At 37.7% G+C, this 23918-nt stretch overlaps 1 protein-coding gene across 2 annotated transcripts; it reads left to right on the top strand.

The window, feature by feature from the left end:
* Positions 1 to 3232: 3232 nt before the first annotated feature.
* On the top strand, positions 3233 to 23097 carry tpd52 (tumor protein D52). Of its 2 annotated transcripts, none has more exons than XM_088010255.1 (6): positions 3233 to 3383; positions 17071 to 17198; positions 17604 to 17752; positions 18342 to 18443; positions 20870 to 20918; positions 21509 to 23097. In XM_088010255.1, the coding sequence occupies exons 1-6, from the start codon at positions 3365 to 3367 to the stop codon at positions 21623 to 21625; spliced, it is 564 nt and encodes a 187-aa protein (XP_087866381.1). In that variant the 5' UTR covers positions 3233 to 3364; the 3' UTR covers positions 21626 to 23097. The 2 variants fall into 2 exon arrangements, with proteins under 2 accessions (XP_087866381.1, XP_014852919.2); XM_014997433.2 differs by lacking the exon at positions 3233 to 3383 and adding an exon at positions 13021 to 13230.
* Positions 23098 to 23918: the final 821 nt, after the last annotated feature.

A 23918-nucleotide genomic window follows, 5' to 3' on the forward strand; every position in this document is an offset into this window, starting at 1 on the left:
GTCCTGTTTCTGACCAATAAAATTATAATTACATACAGCTATTGCTAGTTAAGGTGCATATAAAGTGATTTTATATCAGTTTAATAAAACACATAATAATAAATCAAATAACTTTAGCTTTTCATTTATTTATTGGTGTTTTAATGGCTTGAGATAATTGTGTAACTAGAAAATAAGTGTCCATATAGTCATAAAATTACAACAATATTATTATTATTATTGACAATTCATCCACTGTCTTTAATTATTATCATAATTATAATTATTGTTATTATTGGGGTAATATATCAACATATGTCGTTATAAGTAATAGCTTATAGAAAAAAATATAAAATGTGTGTGTTTAATATAAATACAAAATATTAAAATATATTTGGAAAAGTGTTTTCATTTTGTAGATATTTTATACATTGACATTCCTTTGTTATTCTAAAAACTAGTTAAAAAGGACTTTTTAATAAAATTTTATAGACTACTGGCTGCATTAATACAGTGGTTCTTGGTCAACTCTGAATCTGACAAAAATAAAATAAAACAGTGGCATTAGCTTTTAAACTGACATAATTTATTGACATACATTCACAATTTTATGTCACTTAAGCTAAAGTGTAATACCAACTAAATGACTTCAACAGTCCAAAGTAGTATATTCACGTATATATACATATTTTTCATCTTAAATGTTTATATTTTTAGTCCACCTACTGTTTCAGATCCCCTACTTTGTATGTCATTATCAATATTGAACTTTATATCCACACTTTAAGGAACACTGGTCTACCAAAGAACCATTTTTGACTTTAAATTACATTAACAAGGTAAAAAGTAATAATTTGTCTTATTTTTGTGATGTGCATTGAGCAGTGTTTAATTTTCTTTACATAAAAACTTTGACTTTGAATTATGTTGAGTGGATTTTGTTCAACCAACAACTACATGTACCAAGATAAGAATAAACATAAAGTTATGTAACTGAATCAACCTCCATCTTTCCCTGGATAAAATTAATCTATTTTGAGACTTATGTAAGGAACTGTAGCAGATCTATCTAACAAGTCTGTCTCTACTTGATGTTAATGCAATATATTCCAGCAGAGGGCACTGTTTCACGATAGCCTGTCTCTTCCCGTGTGTGTCTGTTCATGGGTAATACTTGACATACTTGTGAATATACTTTATCTGCTGCTTCTAATTAATAGTTTTGCACAGAGTGTGTAAACAAGAGTGGGGCTTACCCCACGGTGTGGGTACAGTAAGATGGAGAGAATTATGTCCCACTGGTTTAATTGGCCTGGGGCGCTGTCATTTCTTGTTAACAATGTGAAGGATTGTTTTCCCCAATTTAAAAAAAAAATCCATGTAAACCCCCCCCAAAAAAAAACAAAGAGAAAAGAAGAAGAAGAAAAAAAGACTCTGCAAGAGCTGCACATAATACAAGTTGGTATTATAAGAGCCCTTGAACCAGCCTTTGGATTCTGTGCAAACTCTGAATAAGTCACACCTTATTAATCAGATTGATCCATGTAAGTACAAGTAAGTACTGTAAAAATATTTTGTAAGTGCCCAGTAAAAACCCTTATGTACTGTGTGGCAAGTCACACTTGTTACCGAGGGCAGTTACAACCTGGTACCTACCCACAAGTATATGGTAAGTCCTGCCAAACGCATCACTAGAGAAGTTAAACACCTACAGCCCAAAATACAGTTTAAATATCTTGTCAGCCCAAGATAAGTATTTTTACAACATAATACATCCAAATCTGAACAAGTACCTCATTAATACAAGTATTTTCCAATTAACATAAGTATGAAGAAAGCACCCTTTAAGTTCCAGGTAACTTATCATACCTGATAATACAGCCTGGTACCCATAAGTAGCCTGTAAGTATTCCCAAAAGTGTCTCTTTAAAACCTTGCTAACATCCCACAGAAAATATATGCCACCCTTTAAGTGCACTAACAGCTCGTGGTAAGCAACACATCATAATTTATGTATACATTGTTAAAAATGTAGAAAGTCCTATTAAAGCCCATAAGTACATAGCCTGGTAAAAAAAAAAAAAAAACAGCTCCGTGGCCTATGTTATTTGCTGTAAGCAACATTGTGTTTGTTCAAGCAGAATTGTACAGGCAGACAACAGTACCTGAAAATGGGTATAGCTCAGGCCTGAGCTGGGCATATTCAATTCAATTCAATTCAATTCAATTCAATTCAATTCAATTCAATTCAATTCAATTCAATTCAATTCAATTCAATTGAGTTCAATTCAATTCAATTCAATTCAACTCAATTCAAGAATACTTTCTTATCCCAAAACCAAATTAAATGCTGCTGAGACTCATATTATCTTAGGTTCTTCAAATAGTTGTAGATCCTGATGACTGGGGGTTAGGAAGGATGTCCTCTAGTATAGTCTGTATTACAGCAAATCTGAAGAAGCCTCTGACTGAAGATACTTTTGTTGTAAAGCAGCTGACTCATGAAGAGGATACTCAGGGTTGTCCATCATTTTTTTGATTTTATGAAGATCTTTGCACATAATCTCCAGGGGCTCCACAGAAGTCCCTAGAATGGAACAAGTCTTCTTTTTTATCTGGCTGTTTAGCCTTATCTGTTCAGGTAGCTCTGACGTTGCTACCCGAACAGATGATGACAGAAGAGATTATATTACATCCCTATACCCCTATAACCCTATTAGTTTGATTTCTGCAACAAACTTATAGAACATATGCAGCTGAATGACTAAGCTTCCTCAATAAGCACAGTCTGCCCTGTCCCTTCTTGTAGATAGATGCCTTCACTGTTGCTTCTCCAGTTCAGTCTGTTGTCCAGATGAGCATCAAGGTATTTATGCTTCTCAACCACCTTCACTTCTTCTAACATGATGAAAATAATGTTTAACCTATCCCTTTCTCTTTTGAGATTTATAATCACTTTCTCTGTTTTGATAAAAATACAACTTTTAAATCGACTTTTGTGCACTTCTGTCTTTGTTTGAGTGCAATACCTCTTTAAAGTCAGAGGTAACATCTATAAGTAGAGTTTATCTTGAATAAAATGTGAATACTTTGAATTTTGCCCAACATATATTTTTTATGTAAGTTTTGTAAGAAAAAAAAGTAAATAAAAAATCGTCCATAAGCTGACTTCTCCTTCATTTGCTATGCTCTTGATAGTATAAAAACTCAACCCACGTGCATCTCTTTGTTTACACTCCTGCGTGTTTACGTCACTCAGAACCCCACCCCGTACGGCGGGCTGCTTGGCAACATGACGGAGAGAACAGGAAGACCTTCCGCCGTCAAATTGGCAACCTGCACACCCTGGACTTAAAAACGACCAGAAACATTTCTGGACCACACAATGGAGGGCGAAGAGAAAGGTAAACACTTTATTGCATTTTATTTGCTCTGTCAGTATTGTTATTGATGGTTCTCATCTGTTTTTTATGTCTCAAAAGTTCACAGACTAGCTAAAAAGTTTGTATTGCGGTTGAATCTTGAGGCATGACAACATATGCTGTTTTTTTTTAAGTGATGTAAGTAAAGTGACAATAAACTAACACCATGTAGACTTTAGCAACCTACTTTTAACACTGTTTCCAAATTAGAGTTTCAACGTTGCAAAAAATAATACGGAAGTCTGATGTTCCACGCCTTTTACGCATGTAACTGTCAGATGGGCTACTTTAGTGAAAATATCAACGGGGAAAATATATTAAGATGTTCAGGTTAAAATACGGATTATGGCTTTGATAGCTACTAAAAAGTCAATCAAAAAGAAGTGTTTTAATAAATATAAAGATAAGTTACGTAGGAAGCAGTCACACCTGTTTGACAGCCACATTCTGTAAATGTCAGAAGTGCTCAATGTTTCTTGCAAGTAACGCGTTCCTGTTTAAAAACATTGTGTTTTGGGATAAAGCAAGGTGAAGATATACTGCAAACATGCTTTACATGCAATATTTCATCTTCTCTGGCTTCCTGAATATTTCTGTAACATTTTATCCGTCTACACTTAAACCTCTTCATCTGAGACCTTTGGCTTTGTTAGCCAGTGTTTTAAGCTAAAAAGTACCTGGAGAAAAAAAAAAACGTTGTAAACAGGGGCAGTTGGTTATAGTTCTGCTGACTACATAGAAGCAGGTGACAGAGGTTTATTTGTGATCATTCAATAGAAGTTGAGTATTACCATTAATTAAAAAAGAAACCAAACAAGCAAAAAAAAAAAAAAAACAGCTCCCTTCCAGGTTTTCTGTATGTAATTTCCTGATCTCTGCGTGCCATTAAAGCAACAGAACACAAAATATGTAGGAAATTCATGGTGAACCAGCAGACACAACCTGTTACAAATGTAATATAATTTTGTTTAAGTTTTTTCGTGCAGTTAGTTAAGGTAAGAGTTATAAGATAAATCATTTCAATGACAGTGGGAGGGTACTCCTATGGCAGCTTACTGTATCATCTTATGCTACAAAAGCTGTACTAGCATGCGTCAAATATCCAGTATTTGACAAATCTTGAATGTGTTTCGGAAAAACCAGCACAGTTTAACAAAATCTAGTGATGGACAAATTAGGTTTTTTTCTGTTCAATCATTTCTGGGGGCGTTTAATTCTGACCTGTTGGTTCAGACTGATTTATTTTCTTTTTTTTTAAATGCTTTTTAGGAGCAACGCATTGAACTGGAAAAAACGCATTACAAGTTTGTTAATAGAGACAATAGTTATAAGACAACAGCAAATGAAGGAATTGAAATATTTTTCCCAGTTATGAATCAAATGAACCAAATCGCTATTGAACTTTAATCAAATCAAAATTTTGATGAATTCATAGTCTTGGCTGATGTTCTTGTTGACTGTAAATGTTCAGTTTTTCAGTTTTGATGTATATTTTGAATGTGGAGGAGAACAAATTCAAAATGTATGATCAAGGGACAACTGGCTGATTGGTGCATTACTAACCAATCACAAATGTTTTGCCTTGTAATGCAAGTGGATGCAATATCACAATAAAATATGGCTTGCATGTACTTTTTGGCAGAATATTATATTTGAAGTGTCATTTGTCAGTAGTCTGAATAAAACATTTTAGCAGCTGGATTCACATTGAATATAGAGTATGTTAGAATTTGGAGACCCAAACTCTTAAGAGCATATAAACTGCCAGGGATATCATAATAATAAAAAAGGAAGGGAAGATTAAAGGAATTACTGCCAACCAATATCATGACCACGACATTCTATCAGTAACATTGCAGTTGAATATTTTTAATGCCATGAAATTTGAAAGTCAGAAACACTCCACAAATGAATATTTTTGTGGGGTTCTTTGTTCATACTGTTATTCATGAGAGTAAAGATTTTCATGAGGTTATCCAACTGTCAATTTATGTAATTATTGCACGATATAAATCCAGTACTTTCAGAATTAAGCTTTTATTTTTTTTGCAGCAGCTAACAAAAGTAAAGTTAAAAGTCATTCTTCCTCCCTGCCACTTTAAATACGGTCACTTTTGTGTTCCCCTTTATGGAAATGTGCTTTGTCACTCCAACAGACATTCATTTTAATTTTTTTAAAATGTCCAGATATCCATGGTAGATGTGTACTGTCTAGTATGGCATAAAGCTACTGACACAATGGTTTATCTGAATACCTCCTTGTTTTGTTTAATTCTAAGCTAAAATTCTCACTTAGGGGAAGGTGTAGATCATCTCATTGCGCAGGATTGCTTTAAACTGCTACAGTTTAAAAACTGAACATTTTTATGCTTAAGTATAAAATATTCTTAATGAGAAGCACAAACAGTGCTGGAGGATACCAGATTTTTCTCTCGTATAGAAAAACCTGTCACCCACATTTCAATGCACGCTTCTGTTTAGCTTCCTGAAAGATTGCAGCTGCACTTTCTTACCTCATCCCCACTAACAAATGTGGGTGTTTGGTAATATTTTCCGACACGAAAAACGGAGACCTATCAAAATGATTCCGATTTTGAGATGTTTATTTTAAATTGCTTGTTATGCCTGAATAAAAATTAATCAAAACAATAATTAGATTTTTTTTTAATTAATTATATCCTGCAGCGTTTTTGCACAGCAACAATATGTTGTTTTTCTGTTTTTAAATGCTCAATACATTTTTGTTTACAATTTTTGTTCAAATAACATTCAATAGTGGGATTTTTCCTGAGGGTTATATTACAAGCGGCCCACGCCTCATAAAATATGTCAGTCATGTAGACCTCTCTATAAAAATCACCTTATTTCACTCATCATTTAGTTTTCCCTTTGAAATGTGTTTCAGATGAAGCCTTGTGGTTATGCAGATGAAGTGAAATCAGGTTATCGGGTTGTAGGAGTAAGGTTAGTGCATACTGAGCGGTTGGTAGTTTTTAAGAGCTTCCTTTGCTCTTATTGTGTGTGTGTGTGGGAAAGATGACCTACTTGCTTAGAAGCATCTCTTTCTTTGAGTGATCAGTTCTTTGCACCGTTTCTTTACGTTCAATGTGCTGAAAAGGAGCGATCGAGCGTACTTTGATAACGTGATTTGCATACAGTGGGAAAGATTAGGCTCTAATCAACATTTCATTCTTCGTTGTTGTTCCAAGCAAATGTTAAAAGCTGTGAATGAAAGTTTTTTTTTTTTTTTTAGTTGTGTTAAGCTGTGTCTCCTGTGTCGTGTGGATGTTTTCTGTTTTCTTGGTCACTGACGTTTACATTCAGGATCAAAAACAAGACAGTCGGGGTTTCTGTCCAATGTTGTTTTTTGAGTGGCTCGACTAACAAGGTTGATCATGAGCGCAGATCAACAATTTTGCTTTATTAGATCTTGCTTTATTAGACTGCTCCCATTTGTCAGAGAAAGTACCTCACAGTCAAGAGCCCCAAAGCTGGTTTGTTTTAAAAAGAAATCAGTTTAGCAGAACCAAATTTTTTGTAAAATGCACTCTGATGTTAGAGGCTTCACAGTACATCATTGCAGCCTCATGTGAGAAGTTATTAAATCTCTACCAAACTTTTAAATTCATATTGATGTGTTTCGCTTCCTTTAGGGCCCAATTTCACAATCACCCTGCTTGTTTTATGTGTTTGTTTGACGTCTACAGCAGCTATTTCACATTTCTTGACATCCTTGGTATAGACGTGGAAAACGGACAACTGTAGAATAAATCAGTCTGCAATTGCAATAGCATAAATCCTACACAGAAAAACAATTGCTGCAGTTTTTCTCGTTATTAAGGCTTTTACTCTATCTTTACAAAAAGATTCTTAAAAAATTAGAAAGCATTGTAAATTTAGCTGTTCTTTGTATTGTAACACTGCTGTCTTGTCTATCTGTGTTTGTGATTACAGATAGAAAACTGCCCTTTCAGGTCAGTTAAATTAAATCAAATATGTTGTAGATAAATTGTTTGTTATTGTTCATTAATTGTGACTTTAAAAAAAACACTGAACTGCCTGCCTACATATTCACTCTTTTGTCATGTAAAAAAAAAAAGGCATTAAGTTTTGATGCTTTTTAAGATAACTTAGGATGTCTTTGATTATAGATCCAGATTTACAAAGGCAGAAATTCATTTGCTGTTTTTAGACCTTTCTACTGAAGTTGTCGTTCAGATGTGAGGTTTGGCCTGGCAGTGCCGTCAGCTGAACGAGAGCTCTTAAATCACGCAGACGGCCAACATGACACTGTGGAGAGACTCCCGAAGTTCCTCTCTCTGCCAAATGGAGCACAGTGTGGAGCCTATAAATTATAATTCCTAAATAACTGAAGATTTAATTGTGTAATTTGGGAAGAAGTTCTGTTTTTTAGACATTCTTGGAGGAGGTGACTTAGACTTTGCTGCTTAGGCCTAACCATTTGTAACAGAGATACTGGAATTTCTGGTCCCGTTTTTTTTTTTTTTTTAACACTCCTCCGTTGTTATCCTGCATGAGTGAAGACAACTATCCTGTACTTCCTGGCATGGAGGATGGTGGCTTTTTCAGCATGGCTGCAGACTCTAAAGTAAAGACAAAACTGGGATACTTTTTTTTTTTTTCCACTTTAATGTGCCTGACTGGCTTAAAAAACTAACAGGAATTATGATGGAGATTATATCCTATAATTAACATTACAGTAGGGAATGCTAAGGTGCTTTAATTAGTCATATTTCACAAAGTAGTGTGTAATTTCTTATATGTACTTGAGTTGTTTTGTACACTGCAGCAGCTTTTCCTGTTTCCATCTTGTGGAATTGGTTAAATTGGATTTGCTTTCTTTCATTTAAAGCTAAAGTTTCATGTTTTCTTTTGCTTGACATTTACCTGATTTTATTTATTTGTTGGAATTATTGAATGTTTTTTTTTAACATTATTGCTGTCTCAACCCGTGTTTAAAAAATTGCAATTCATTTTATCACTCAATAATTCACAATTGTAAATGATAAATTCCAGTTTTGTTTTTAAAACAATGTTTTATTTTCCACATTTGATGGTTGGTTAGATGTTAGCACTCTGAAAATGTCCTTAATCATTTAAAAAGATTTTTTCTATAAAATTGCAATACATGTGTTTTGAGCTTTTTCACAGTTTGTCCTTAATCTTTTTAATACATTTCGGGGGGATTTTGTGTGATGGGCTAATGCATAGTAGTGGACAATTGTTGATTTAAAAAAAAAAAAAAAATTCCCCCAATATTCTTACAAGTAAAAACAAATTTAACAGATGGTCTGCATTTGTATTCAGCCAAACCAAGTAAATATCAACAGGCTCATAGCTAGACTGCTGCATTTTACATCAGTTTGCTATATTCTTGTTTTTATGTTTGTGTTTTTGTAAAGCACTTTGTGATTTTTATTTTTAATGTCTGTGACAGGTGCGATATAAATCAATTTTACTTACTTTTCTTAGCTTAATGACGTTGTATCTGCAACTACAGTGCATCTGCTTGGCGTGTTTGCTCCTCCTCCTTTTGAAAAATAGCTCAACATCAGTCGGACTGGATGGAGAGAATCTTTGAGCAGCAGCTTTTTAAATCTATTTGATTTTACTACTTGATTTTTAGTAGTCTAGTCTAATGGATAGGTGTGCACGTATTAGTTCTTTCCCTGGTTTAATACTCCTAAATCAAATAGCTGGACGTGGTTTGTTGGATGGAACAAGATTTGGTTGGACATTTTATTGCGAAGAGGTTTCCTCTAGTTTAGTGGCGGGGTATTTTTTTTGTTTGTTTGTTTTGGGTTTTTTTTTTTAACCATCCTCCTTTATGAACTTGCATTAGAAACACATGTACAGTCTCTGCTCCATCTACGACTTTCCTTATTATTTTCCCATGATGCCCATCTCATGGGAGCTCTGTGGGTCCAGCTCATGCAGTCATTCATGTCCCATGATTCTTGTTTTAGGCCAATCATGTGACAGGCTATGCCTCGAATAGTGGCGTAATTGATCTCATGCTGTGCTTCGTTAACCACTTTAACATGGCTGTTTGTTCCCTGTTACAGTCTAGGAAGATCTTATCTGTTCAAATCCCTGTCATGAACATGTGAATATTAATTTGAAATGTTGCATAATTTGTGACTTGAATGTAATTCTTTTAAAGGTTCAGTGAGTTGCACTAAATTTACTATTTTTTAACAATCGTCATGTGAAATTGTTGATTTCCTAATCTCTATGACAATTAGCTGCTAAAATATTCATAAATATTTGTTTTTCTAGTTAAGATAGAAAAAAAATCATTTGAAAATATGCATTCCGCTTCATTGGAGTTGATTTAAAAAAAACAGATGCTAATTCAGCTATCACATAATCGGGTCATTATCAGAACTCTACTTGAACCTGAATGCACGAGGATGTAATTCAGTCATTTAATTCAAGTGACCCGTCCCTGAGCTCTGGGTTTGACCTCCAGATCTAAAGGTTTTAGATGTTTAGGTGTTGCAGTGTATTGCTCTCTCTCTCTCAGGTCACCAAGGTTGAAGAGTTTGTGTGGAGTAGCCGGTGTAATTTGGGAATTTGTCATGGCTGACCAGCTACTTCCTCCTTGAGCTGGCTTTTCTGACTGGAAATGCACTTTGTCAAAGTTTAGGTAATCAAAGGCATCAGCGTCATGCTTTTCTGTAGCAGGGGTAGAAAAGCTGGTCACATCTGATCTGATGAGAGGATAGTGGAGCTAAGTTTCGAAAAACATTGAAAGAAAATCTAGAAGATGCTAGACCGGAGAAGAGGTTCCCTTTCCAACAGGACATCTGCTCTGAGAATACAGCTGGAGCCACAGCAGACTGGTTTAGATCGAAGCACATTCATGTGTTAGAATTGTCCTACTCAAAGTCCTGACTAAAATCCAGTTGAGATTCTTTGTTGGGCGTTTTCATGTGCAAAGACGCTCTTCTGTCATTGTGACTCAGCTTGAGCGATCCCCCCTGATGAAGACACAGTGGATGTAGAAACATTAGTCTGCCTTGGTGTTGACATGTCGATCAGTAGTTCCCAGCCCCAGTTAGTCTTCTGAGTTTGAGTTATTTGGCAAAGATGCATGCACTATTTTTTATTTATTTATTTATTTTTTTACCTTTATATATCTTGAAACGTGAACATAAATTCCACTTCACAATTCTGCTGAATGTGTTGATACGATGACATAAAATCCCAATAAAACATAATCATGGGGTAGTTTTGCAAAGCATTGTGTTTTAGACAACATTTTTAGTTGCTCCTCATCAGGGCTTTATTTGGTTGAGGTGGTAAGGTAAAACAAAAAAATATTCAACGTTTGTTTCAACGAGTTTTTCCTATCTAACTACAGTTTATAAAAAAAAAAATCCTCAGTGCTTGTGTTTAGCCAGTATAGTCTCTGTTTATTGCTTAATCAAAGCATTTCCTCAAACAGGCCTGTGTGAACCCGCTTGTCTGACTCCTTAGAAAAGAAGAACAGTTTGAGCTGAACTGTTGAAGGATCTCACCAGTGATTCATGTTTCTAAGTCTAAAACTGTGACCGTTCTTATTTAAAAATTATGATGAAACAATCCTATCTACACTGACCTGATTGTAAATGAAGTCTAAACTGGTCAGGCATAACAATATAGAAGATGAGGTAAATAATGGTGAAAATGTCTTCGTCATGGCACCAAATGTGAACGACAGCAAGTGAAGATTCCACGCTGGGTTGTGTTTGAAACAGGAAAAATGGGAGTTTAACAAGAGTTGATGTGTGATGGTGCCATGACTGGATCAGAGCTTCGTGTTGGGGTGTTCCCAGTCTGCAGGGATCGGTGTTTATTTAAAGGTGGTCCAAGTAAGGAATGGTGTTGAACTAGCGTCACGGTCTTGTGTGGACAAGTTTGCGACTCGACCTTTAAATTTCCCAGATCTCATTCCAGCAGCTGCATCAGCAGGATGGGCCTGACAAACGTGTCTGTTTCGTGGAGGCTTCATCGTGTAGCTTACATGAATTGAGTGTGCCAGAGATGATGAGCTTGCACAGTAATGCATGTATATGTGTGACTACAGCCCTTAATATTCACACTTGTGTATTCGTAGCTTCAGTTATGCCAAAGCTCATTAAAATGGTAGGAATATTGTAAAGGGAACAAAGAGGAAAAATAAAGAAGAGGAAGTGATTGGTGTTGTCACAGCAATGTTCAGTAAATGTGGTGCAGGTCTTCCACCTACCAGGATGCCGTTCTCCTTACCTCATCCTTTAGTTGCGCTGACTTTTCTAAACTAGACCAAATAGATCCAGCTTCAGAAAAGTGTGGCAACGTGCATGAGCCAGAAGACATTACAAAGTAAGAATATAGTTTCAAAATGATCCAGGTATTAGTTTTTCATAAACTGTTTTAGTGGTTGGTTGGAGCAAAAATTTAATGATGACTAAAAACTTTAACAAAGCAGCAGCAACAAACCACTGATGCGTCTCCCTCTCGGCTCAGCATAAATGGCTCGTAATCTGGCGTCTGCCGTGGCGTCACAGAAGCTCTCAGTGAAACCAAAGCAGAAATACATTAGGTGTGTTTATTAGGTTTTTTGCAAAAAGGAGATCAATGGAATATCAGGAAGGTGATTACAAAATTATCTCTGATTTGAATGTGATCTAGAAATGGATTTCTTAAAAAAACCAACAAAAAAAAATCATGATTCATTTACTTTTCTCCACCGATCTTTAAAATGTTCAAATGTCTCCCTGTGACAACAGAAACCTGCAGTTTAATGAAAGTCCTTGTTGCTCGGAAAGAACAGATCAATTCACGTACTGAACGTCCACAGTACCGCTTTGTTTTTCTTCTTTCTTCCTTTTTTTAAAACACAAAAAGCACTTTCTCTCCATTACCTCCAGAGCAGCCAGTGTAGCCTGCAGCATCCTCCCATCTCATTCTGGCTGACTAGCATTACTGCTGCTGCTCCGAGTTGGACTGGCCTCCCAGGATTATCGCTTTGCTGTAATCTGGGACACTGCAGATTATGCTTTTCATCTAATGCACACACACACACCCACGCACACACACACACACACACACACACACACACACACACACACACACACACACACACACACACACACACACCACATGACCCTCTCACACAAATGGACTCTCTCCTACTTTCTCCTCACTTCACAGTGAGAGAGTGAGGAGTGGAAATGGCAGAAAGAATAGAGAGTTGAACCTCTGCAACACTCCTTCAAAAACTGGTGGTAAAACTGGTTGTACAAACGGATTTTTGAATGATGGACTGAGAGCTGACCTTTGGGATTATAGTGGGGAGGGGGAGGGTGTGTGTGTGTGATCTACAGCAGCTGCTTGAGGGGACAGGTAACTTATTAACATCCCGCAAGAAGCAGAGAGTTTACAATCCTTTGGCCTTCTGCACCAATGAGTAATGAAAACGTGGTGCTTCTTTGTTTCGTTTTTGTCCTTCTGGCTGCTCCTAAACCAATCTAAAATCTGCTTAAGTGTTCCTCACAAAGAGAACAAGAGTCCAGAGTGTCGTAAGCAAGGAGAGACAGTGACAACCAGCACGCGGCTGGATCACATGCAGACAATCAGGACTCGGGCGGCTCTGCTTAGGTAGAGGTTGCGTCGAGGAGGTGGTTTTTCACAGCGGCGCACGGCGAACCTGTAAATATGGAGCCTCTGGAGGAATACCACTCTCCGTTTGACTTTGAACAAGGGGTCAACTCCAGTTATCTCTACCTCTCCCCAGCTTACAGCGACACGCCGCCCAGTTCGCCAGCTGTCAGATCCAGAGGTAATCACAAGGAGGAAAGGGAGAGGCTGAGTGCAGGGTGTGTATGCGTGTGTGTGCGTGTGTTCACTGGACAGAAAAAAAAGGCAAACATGGCTTTGGGTCACTGAGCAGGAAGAATTTGGGGAACACAAACTATAAGAGGAGGGGAAAACTTATTATTGTGTGCGGTGACAAAAGTGTTTGTTGCAACTACTGTTCAGTTTTATCACTGTATCTGTACAAGTCGTTTTGTTGCTGTTTCAATGCCAAAACTAAAAAGAAAACATGGTTTCTTATCTTTGCTTTCAGTTTGTGTGTTTTATTTAATATCCATCTGTTTTAGCCACCAGTTGTGTTGATACGCTTTGTTAGAATAATTATCAATTTCGTAGACAGAAAGATTAAGATTTGAATAATCTAATTAAAGAAAACTTAAAAAAAAATTGATTATAGTAAGCTACGTACATTACCAGATCCTGTTAAGATTTGGAACAAAACATCAGTTCATTAATTTATCTATTGCATTTTATTTGAGGAGACTAATCCAGTGAGCAATGAGTCCCAAATTAAGAAATGATGGTAACACTTTATTTAAAGGCGTCTGCATAAGACTGACATGACACTGTCATAAGCATAATAAAATCTTTATGAATGTTTATGACAGTTGTCATGAAGTGTCATTCGGTAAATAATGACACTTTTAATGCAAAGTTGCTCTAAAAGTTGCATTAAAAGTCCATTAAAAGTGCTAACTTTGCATGATTTTGTAAATTATCATAATTTAATGCAAAGTTGGCATTTTTAATGGACTTTCAATGCAACTTTTAGAGCAACTTTTCATTGAAAGTGTCATTATTTACCGAATGATACTTCATGACAACATTCATAAATACTTCTTTATGTTTATGACAGTGTCATGTCAGTCTCATGCACACCCCTTCGAATAAAGTGTTACCGAAATGATTGCAACACTTGGTGATTTGTTAAATAATACTTACTTATTAAATATAACTTCAACAGTTTTTTTTATTTGGAATTGATAAAAAAGAACTGTTTAAATGTTTGTTGTTTACAAGAAATTGAGGTCCTGTTTCCATGGGGGATAAATATGATGTGACACTGAGGGTCATTTCTGCTACTAACCCTTCTTCAAAATGAGAAAGACAAAAGAACTTGCCATTCAAGTAAGAGTGATGAGTGTCATTTTATTTGTTTGTTTTGGGGCAAAGCAAAAATTCTGTTGGTAAATTATCATTGATCAAATTTGCAAACCCCCCAAAATTCATGGCATGATTGGGATTATTAACATTTCTAATTAGAATTTTTCTTTTATTGTTTATTCCGTGAGAGGATTAATAAATATTGAGATGTTTGAAAGTGATCATTTGATGTGATGAAATGCATCCAAAAGTAACCAAAAGTCTCATTTTAGACAACTATGTCACATTTTTACATGAGGGATCGTACTGCTGGAGAAAGCTTTTTATATAGTCAGAAAATAATCAAGATGTTGACATTACATTCACATCCACTGTCTTATAATCTCAGAAATATATTACCTAAACCATATCTGGTTGTTGTGGTGAGGGACGATGAAACTGAGGAGATCGGAAGAGCTTATTAGATTTGGTTCTTACTTCTCCATTGTCTCTTCTGATTTGTGGAGAACCTGCCTACCTGTGAGAACTTTCATCCTTAAATTCTGTTTTCTTCCTCACAAGCCCGTTTTGCATTCAACTTCTAATTGTTTATGTTGCTTTGACATCCGCTCAAAAATGGGGTGGTCATTGTGGAGGCGAGTGATGTGCAGTTTTACGGTAACGAGTTAAACTTCTACATTCAGACTTTTCTATTCCCTTCAAATGAGTAGCTTTCTCTTTTTCAAACACCGAATGAATCGCTCCTTCAACAGCCATGTTCACTTTCAGACTTTGTCACTAGCCTGCACCTAGAAAGTGTTTTGTAAAGAAGTGGAGTTTCTAAAAGTTATTCAGTTGGTACAAAGGCACACATTTCATTAAAGCAATAGAGCCTGCTCTACCAGTTCTTTCTTTATAAGGAGGCCAGTATCTGTATTGTGTATTTCATTAGTGTAATGTAACATAGTGGATCACCCTGGTTTGAAAAAAGGGTTGAAGCGATAAGAAGACAGATCCTTCAGGGCAGCGCAAGTGTCACGCTTCGGAGGAACAGAGAAATGGCTTCAGAGTTTTTATATAATTTATCATTTATACTGTTAATTTAATATCCAAACAGTGAGTAATGGTGCAACAAATCATCTTGAAATAACTCGTAGGTCTGTCCAGTCTTGTTCTGTCCAGATGCCAATCTGAGTCATTCAAGAGAAGAAAATGTATTTGCGAATGCAGAGTCTCCTTACATTTAAAGTAAATTAACACCCACGATAGTCTGTTAATAACAGAGTTGAGTTTCACTTAAGACGAGCTGCGAAATATATTCATCCAGTCACACTGTGTGCAATGTTGCAATTTCAAACGACTTTTTGAACACACAAAGGCATTTAAATTCTCCCTGCCAGTAATATAATTGGTCGGCTAAGTGGACTTAAACTTCTCCTTACGTTTGCACTAGATGGCAGATTTCAGTGCCAGAAGTGCTACAGGAGACTGACAGAAACATCACGTTGTACAGGAGAAGAAAAATATATCTCAAGAGATATCGAAGAAATGTTTTCATTACTTCTGATATTGTCACTGGAATATTGAACAACAATATCTCCAAGTCTCACAGCCCAAATTAGTCATTTCTGCAGAAATGTATTTGAACATGTAGGATATGTAAAGCCGCAGCAGCTTGACCTTCAGACCCATCTTTGCACAAGTGTTAGAAACAGTTTGGTTGTGTCCAAAATTACACTATTATTAGCCTCATTGTTTGCTTACTGCGTCGATAAGCCGCCATTGTTTGTTCACACTAGGATCAGGCTGCGACGCCTTGGGAAGACTCATTCGCAACGCTGCATGTCCTCATGTCTCCTCAGTGCCTTTTTCTCTTTCAGATTAGATGCACTTGTGGTTTCGAAACTCTTAGAAACAGCATACCAGTGCAACACAGGGTCATTCCAGTATTGCACTGGAATGACCCTGTTTCAACTTCCTCGCTTTTTTTTTTGTCCACCTCTGCATTTCGACCACTGAACGGTGCGTCCGTCAACAGACACACTGTGGCACATTTCAGAAACATGGCGGCTCTGAATCAGCCTGCGTAGATATGAGTGGAATGGTGCAGAGTGCATCAGACTTATTGTCACCAGAAATGTCCAAATGGTTGCTTCTTAAAAGCAAGCATTTTTTTTTTTATTATTTTATGTGTATCTAGTGAATTTGGCAATATAAAAGTATAAACCAAAAGTCTCCCGTGCAATGTAGTCACAGTTTGAGAAGTGAAATGACCTAATTGCAGTGTTTGGACGCATATAGATGGCTCTCGTTTCAGCTTTTAGATAGGTGTGCCTCATTTCACTGTAGTAAAAGACTTCCATCACGAACTTCCTGTTTTGACTTCTTCTATTCTCTTTTTTTGCATTTTACTTCCTTTTATTTAGAATTCCACAATTTTTAAGAGATTAAAGACGTGTTTAAAGACGTGTTTGCTGTTGCCCACTCCAGCTACTTTTCATAGTAGCCTTATAATTTTAATAATGTGTTCTTATTAGTGTAAAGAGGGAATAAATATGGCCACATCCTTTTGTAAAGTAAGGAAAAAAAGCAAAGGGTTTCCTTTGAGACTTGCATCTTTTTGCTATTTTTCTTATTTTTATTTATTGAAGTTTTGAGGAGACTCGTGCTTGTAAAGTTAGGATGGTTGATCTGTGTTTCTTTACATTTTTGTACTTGCCAGATTTCCAGGAGCAACCGGACTCTGTAGCCGAGGTGGGAGAGGATGCAGTGACATCTGTCGGTGCAGCTCCTCTTCCTCCTGTCATGACGGAGGAAGAGCGTCAGGAGCTACAAGAGGAGCTGGCTAAGGTCAGGGGATTAATGAGCGACGTCTTACTGAAGAGTGTTAGGATACAAAGCTTTCATCATTGTTTACTTTTATATATGGCAGTTCTTTGCTTTTCTTACATTATTCTGCTCTGTTTTCAATCTCCTATAGGAGACCCAATTATTTGTTATAACAAATAATTTTTCTCTCTAAAGCCTTTAACTTGCCTTCTTCGATCAACAGTGGTTCATTATTTAAATACTGTTGCACTTTTGTGCCCTGTTGCTCTTAGAAATGCTACTCAGAAACAGGATCAACATATATATATTTTTTCTTCTTATATATATTTTTAGCCAACTTTAATATAGCAGTGCTCATATAGCACTGAGTAATTTGGTGACTTGGTGTCCCATAACTCGGCGTGGCGTGTGTACTCAATCGGTCAGGTTGAAGACGAGATCCAGACTCTGTCCCAGGTGTTGGCAGCTAAAGAGAAGCAGCTCGCAGACATCAAGAGGAAACTGGGCATCACACCTTTAAACGAGCTGAAACAGAACATCACCAAAACCTGGCAGGAAGTCACCACTTCCACAGCGTGAGTACTTTTACCTACCAAGTTGTGAGGTTTAAGTTGATGCACTTTTGTTATGACTATCGGGCTTTTTGAGTTTTTGTGTTTGATTTATTTTTTCTCTCTCTCTCTTTCATGTGCTACTCATCTGACCAAGAAAGAGTTTTTGCTTTATTGCTTGATGAAATAATAGTAATAAAATGACTGTGAGCGTGTTCTGAGAGGCCTTTGAAGTATATTTTCTGTTAACAGAATGGAAACCTCTCGGGTAACGGCTTTATTATATTTAAATTATTCATTATTGTTCCGCGTTTCTGAACGTGCTGAAAACGCAGCTAGCTGTCAGCGCTACTGAGACACGATTCCTTCCCTGCTGTGTGAGGGGAGAAAAAGATGTCGGCGCTGTCGACAGGTTGCCTCTGGCTTTTGCGAAACTGTTTGATGGGGTTTATTCTGCAGGAAATGAGTGGCGTTGGGATTCTTCCCAGGCTTACTTTAAATGAAAAAGACACCGAAGCTTTACTCTGACCTTGACTTGTCTCCTCAGCCTTTGATCCCTCGGTCTTTCTTTATTGCATTCATATCCTCCTCTCCTCGCCCTGCTGCGTTTCAGCTATCGGAGGACGTCTGAAACTCTGTCTCAGGCCAGTCTGAAAGCGACGGCGGCCTTCTCCAACATGGGCTCGGCCATCAGCAAGAAGTTCGAGGATGTCAGGTATGTCAGATGCCAGGCGGAAGGTTTCCTGTGAGCTCCAAAAGTCCAGCGTTTTATACTAATAATGATCAGAGCCACTTAAGCATAATTGCAAGAAAAATTCTGTCTTTTTCTTTCTTTTATTTTCTCTCTGTACATTTTCAATGAAGATGCACCAATTTTATGAGTTTTTTTTTTCTGGTCAAAACTGGTTTGTGGGTTTCTCTGAGGTCTAATTTGCCAATTCAATTTTTATTTTTTTCCCCCATTACTGTGCTGCAGTAAAAGCTTTAAATACAATTGAAAGTGAAGGAATTGCAGCTGTTATTGCGTCTAAGTACAAGTTCCCAACCTTTATCTCATTCATTTTATTCAGGGGTAAACCCTGTATGTTGTTGGTCGATGTATTCATAGATGGAGAATAATGGGAGTTCTTTGTTTTGGTCCAGGCACGAAAAAGGAGCAAACAGTCAATATTTTTCATTTCTCGACCTTCTTATTACCAATCAGAAATGCATCTCTACTTTTACTAAGCGATGCACCAATCAAGCTTTTACAGGCCAATACCAATTTCTAATTGTCTTTCAGGTTTGAGCTGCCGAGTACGACATTGGCATTAGTCCACTTTTCCTCAATCTGTCCATTCACTCAGCTGTCCATCAGTCCGTCCATTCTATTCATGATTAAGCGGGGATTAAAGACAGTTTAAAAACACCCAACGACAGCTTGTTCAGAGCGGGATTCACCTCCCGTTGATCTTCCTCTGGACCTAAGTCGTCTTCTACCCCGTCATCCTTCTTCCCTCGGGATTATTGACCCACAAACAAGATTGTTAGCCCTGGTCAAAGCTGCAGTGTGCTGAGAAATGCAGCCTTACAGATCCAGAGTCCATTTAGAGTTGGGGGTGGGGGGAGCGTGAGGTAAAGAACAACGAACCCACTGCGGTCGGAGACGTTTTGTGTGTGTGTGTGTCACCTTATTTGTCTCCGTGCTTTGTGAATGTTTTATATGTGTCTGTTTGATGAGCAGATATTCACCCTAATGCAGGGGATTAACACATATCCTCTGTGATAGCACACAATCGATCTTAATGGGATGAAGCAGGGTTTACAGGCTTTACGCACTTGGCAGAATAAATTACGTTTTGTTGTGCTTTGTGAAGCCTGTCTCACCTTTGTTCCGTCTGTGCACGCTATGCTTTTATCCGACTTGACTAACGGCAGATTTCTTCTCCTTAATGCTGTCGGATAGTTTACAGTCAATACAACATTCAGCTAGCATGCCAGCAATCAGGTAAGGAGCAGCCTAACTCGTTGATGCTGATGACACACGAATCATAAAGAGAACATAAAGGCGACATATGTTTGGTTTTTTTTTCAACATCTTAAAATGATGCAGTCTTATTGGCTTATTTTTCTTCTTCTTTTTTTATGGGAGTGCTATGATGTTGCATATTTTAATCCAATCTTTAATTTTATGAACAGAAGAACCCATCTCTTTCATGTCCACACTTAATAAGAGAACATACTTTTCATTCAAGACCTATGTGAGTTTTACAGTTCAGAAAATGCTGTAAGAAAATGGCTACTTGAATACGCTCAGTATATATGTTTAGCTACCAAAATACATGTTGGGCAACAAAAAAACTTTTCAAATGTCTACAGTGAGAGATTGGCTGACTGCAGTAAATTACTTGTTGTCAATTCTAGTATTTTTATTCAGTACAGAAGGTTTTTTTTTTTTATCCATCATTACCAAAAGGGCCAATAAGAGTAGAAGACCCTGCGAGTGAAGAGAAGCATCTTCTGTTTGTGTTGGCAGAGGTGTGAGTGTTAACTGTAAGCATCCCAACAGTATCAGCTGGTATCAGCACACAGCAACACCGCAGTCTGAGTAATCTCCCTCAGCCAGGCTGCTGTTTCTTCAGGTCAGCAGAGGTCAAACAGAAATGTCGTCCAAAACATGGAGATAAAACCCCGAGGCGCCCTCTGAAGATGTGGGGAAACACCCGCCTTCATCTGCGTGTAGGCAGTCGTTCCGCCCTGAATTTCAAACTTCGTTCGGCTTCAGGGTCCCAAAGTTTCCTGCATTCATTTCAGACCAGATATAATTTCCCTTTAAAAAAAACAAACACATGCCCTCTGCTTTATCGCCTCGTCCCTTTTAGTCTGCTTCCTTTCTTTTAGTTAGTGTTTTTTTTCCCTTCTTTCATGGAAATCAACACCAAGCAGCTTTTCAGTGGAAACAGATCTGGACAGAATGGGGTCACCTCAGGAAAAGGCTGCTTTGTGAATATTTGGTATCGGGTATCTGGACCTCCTAACGTTGTGCTTACTGTTGGCGTTTGCCCTGCAGTGAGCGGACGGCGAGGTCGGATAAATGCGGTCTGCTCAGGTCTGTCTTGTGCTTGTCAACTCACCGTTGCGTCTTTTCCTCCCACTTCACAGGAACGCGCCAACTTTCAAGACACTGGAGGAGAAAGTCGAGACACTGAAGGTATGGGATTAATAACTGGATTTTGGATTTGCATGATACGAAAAAAAAAAAAAATACAATGTTTATTGGATTGTGTTTGTCATGTTCTGAATATCAACAATAAATAAGCATTATAAGCATCATTACTTTATCTCTAATAAGCCATATTATTACTGCAAGGACTGTGACAGCAGCAATTGATGTGATTTGTTTTGAAAATAATTGGATCATGTCTTTGCTTTTAATTTTTTTTAATACATTGAACAATAGTGTTTTTATACCTGCCCATGAGATTCACGCAGTATAACTCTGAGTAAAAATATCAAAGCAATAAAGTTTTTCCACGAAAAATGTTATGCAAAAATAGTTAAGGTGCTGTGTTTGCTTTTTTTTTTTAAAAAAAAACAAACAAACAAAAAAACAGAAAAGCAACAATTGTGCCACATTTATTTCCAACTCGTCCTCCAAGTTTTATGCAGCTCTCCATGCACGGTCATGTTCACAGTTAGGTTTGAGAAACTCTTCAAATTGTTTACTTGCAGACTGTTTGTGCATTAATCATTTTAACACCATGGAAGCCAATAACAGATTTCTTCTCCCTCCTCGTTCAGACTAAGATCACCCCCACCACTCCTCCCAGCAACCAGGACGGCAACGTCCCGGAAACCACCGAGTCTTTGATCAGCCAGCCTGAGGACGCCCCCACCCAGGACGCACCCATGCAATGAGACTGAAACCGCACTTTCACCCTCTGACCTCTTCACCACCCGCACCCCTCGCCCTCCACTCCCCACCCCGCTCCTCTGACCAGTTTAACTCTTGTGTGCCAGTCTCCCCTCTATTGGAAACAAATACCTTCCCAGCATCCTCTGCGATCGACTTGCCCTCTGTCCTCTTCCGACACACACGCTCAGTCGTTAGCTTGTTTGAAACTAAAACCACGGGATGGGTTCAGGCACATATTCTCACCGTCTTTTTGAGTTTGTTTAGTTTGTTCAGGCTCACCGTTAGAGGAATCCCGTTTCCTTGTTGCACTCATTCATTTCTTTGCCTTTCTTTTTTTTTCTAACCAGAAAAGCTTGAATGCCAAACATGCTCCAGTGTACTTTGGTTTCTTTATGGTATTAACACTCGAGTGTAGAAAACTGTGCAGTTAAGAACAATTGTAGTGTACTTTAGAAATGTATTAAATGTTGGAGTCATTGTTATTAAACACGGGTGGTTTTGGCTTAGATTTTCTTCCTGGGCCAAACTGTTATCCCCCTCCCTCCGAGAAATATAACATGGTGTCCCAGCAATGAATATTAATATTTTTGTATCTTGTGCTGCTCTCGGGTCGCTCGGCTTTCCGGGTTTGATACACTGTGTTGTTAATATGACTACTGACTGCACGTTTCAGACTCAGGCAGACCTCCCCCCTTTCATTGTGGAGAAACCTGTCAGAACCTCCCGTGCCCCCCCCCCCCGCTCCTCTCCCATCACGCTCGGAAAGCTGCAGGAAAACGGCCAAGATCAGCAGAACAGCTCAGAGCAAACACGCCGTCAAGGTCCAGCCTTGACCTGAGGTGACAGAGAAATAAATGTAGCCTCCACAGCCAGCCAGAGTCAATATTTGAACACTAGTGCATTGTTTCTGTGGGAGCGGCAACACCCAAACTACCCATGCTGTGTAGTACACAGCCCTACAGTAGTGTTCCCCCCCACCCCCCCCTGTTTTTTTTTTTTTTTTTGACAAAAACGAGCTTGATTGATTGATGGCAAGGATTTGTAAAAAAAAAAAAAAAAAAAAAAAAAAAAAAAATTCTTTTGCATTTATCGAATACGTTTATTTTTTTGTAATATCAAAACTCTAGTTAGAGTTGGCTTTACAGCCTTGTGTTGCTTTACATCGATTATATGCTGGAAGCTATTAAACTCTAATTTATTGGGCTTCAAACAGTGATCAATAAAACCCCAACGGAGCCGATTTCAGCACAAACTGAGGTAGGACAAACTTTTCTATCGGGCGCAGCATCAAACTGGTACAAGTCCTCCCCTGCTGGTGGATAAGAGGTACTGCATGAATATAAATCAACTCCCACTGTCAGTATGAAGCACGAGTGATTCCGCTGCGCTGTACAGACTGTGGATCAGAGAAATCTAGTGTTTAGTGTTGTTTTCTTTGATTGCTATCAATAAAGATTCTCGTGTTTTCATTGACCACCACGTTCCAGTAATGATTTACCAACAGAATAAAGTTCGGTTTTTACACGGTCTGGAAATGTAATTCAAGCAAAATAAGGAAAAAAAAAAAAAAAAACCTTACAAATATTTTGTAGTTTTCTGATCTTTATTTATTTGAATGCTAGCAGTTCTATTGTTTTCATAAAATAAAACCTGTAAATTGGACATGATGTTCCAAAACGGTCGGCAACTTCCAGTTTTGTGTTTCATATTTTTTAGACCATACACAGATAACAAAACTCAACATGTCCAGACCTAATGCTAAAAGTCCCAGAAGTTTGAGCCTTGAAAAGTTTTTTTAACAGGAAAATCTGTAGGAAGCCTGCATGTCAGACATGGGATTTTTATGTGGAGTCATATTTTTATTTCTCACAAATATTGTTTTTTTTTTGTGTGTTGTTGTTGTTGTTTTTTAATAGAAACACAAATGCCCTGTAATTAACCTGCCTCTCGTAAAAGAAACGCCAACCAGTGTGGAAGCTCCTATTAACCTAATTGAGATGCAGTACCTTGTATGACCACATGAGGGCAGCCAATCACAGAAGTGGCACCTACTTTTGATGGCTTTATTTTTCTGCTCCAGGCCAGACTGCCTGGAGCCAAAGGCTGGCTGCTGCTGCAGCTGCAGCTGCAGCATTAAGTCACACTCGCCACTGCTGACTGTTGTATTAAAGAAAACCTCTGATGGAGACAATTATCCTAATTGGTTCCTGACCGAGAAGAAGGAGCTCTGCATGAGAACTTTACTAAAATTTAGCCCATTTTAATTTTTTTTTTAACGTTCACCCTTCTGTTTGT

The sequence above is a fragment of the Poecilia mexicana genome, unplaced genomic scaffold (genome assembly GCF_051168715.1).
Source record: "Poecilia mexicana isolate PSO_F unplaced genomic scaffold, ASM5116871v1 scaffold_11, whole genome shotgun sequence".
NCBI classification, from domain to species: domain Eukaryota; kingdom Metazoa; phylum Chordata; class Actinopteri; order Cyprinodontiformes; family Poeciliidae; genus Poecilia; species Poecilia mexicana.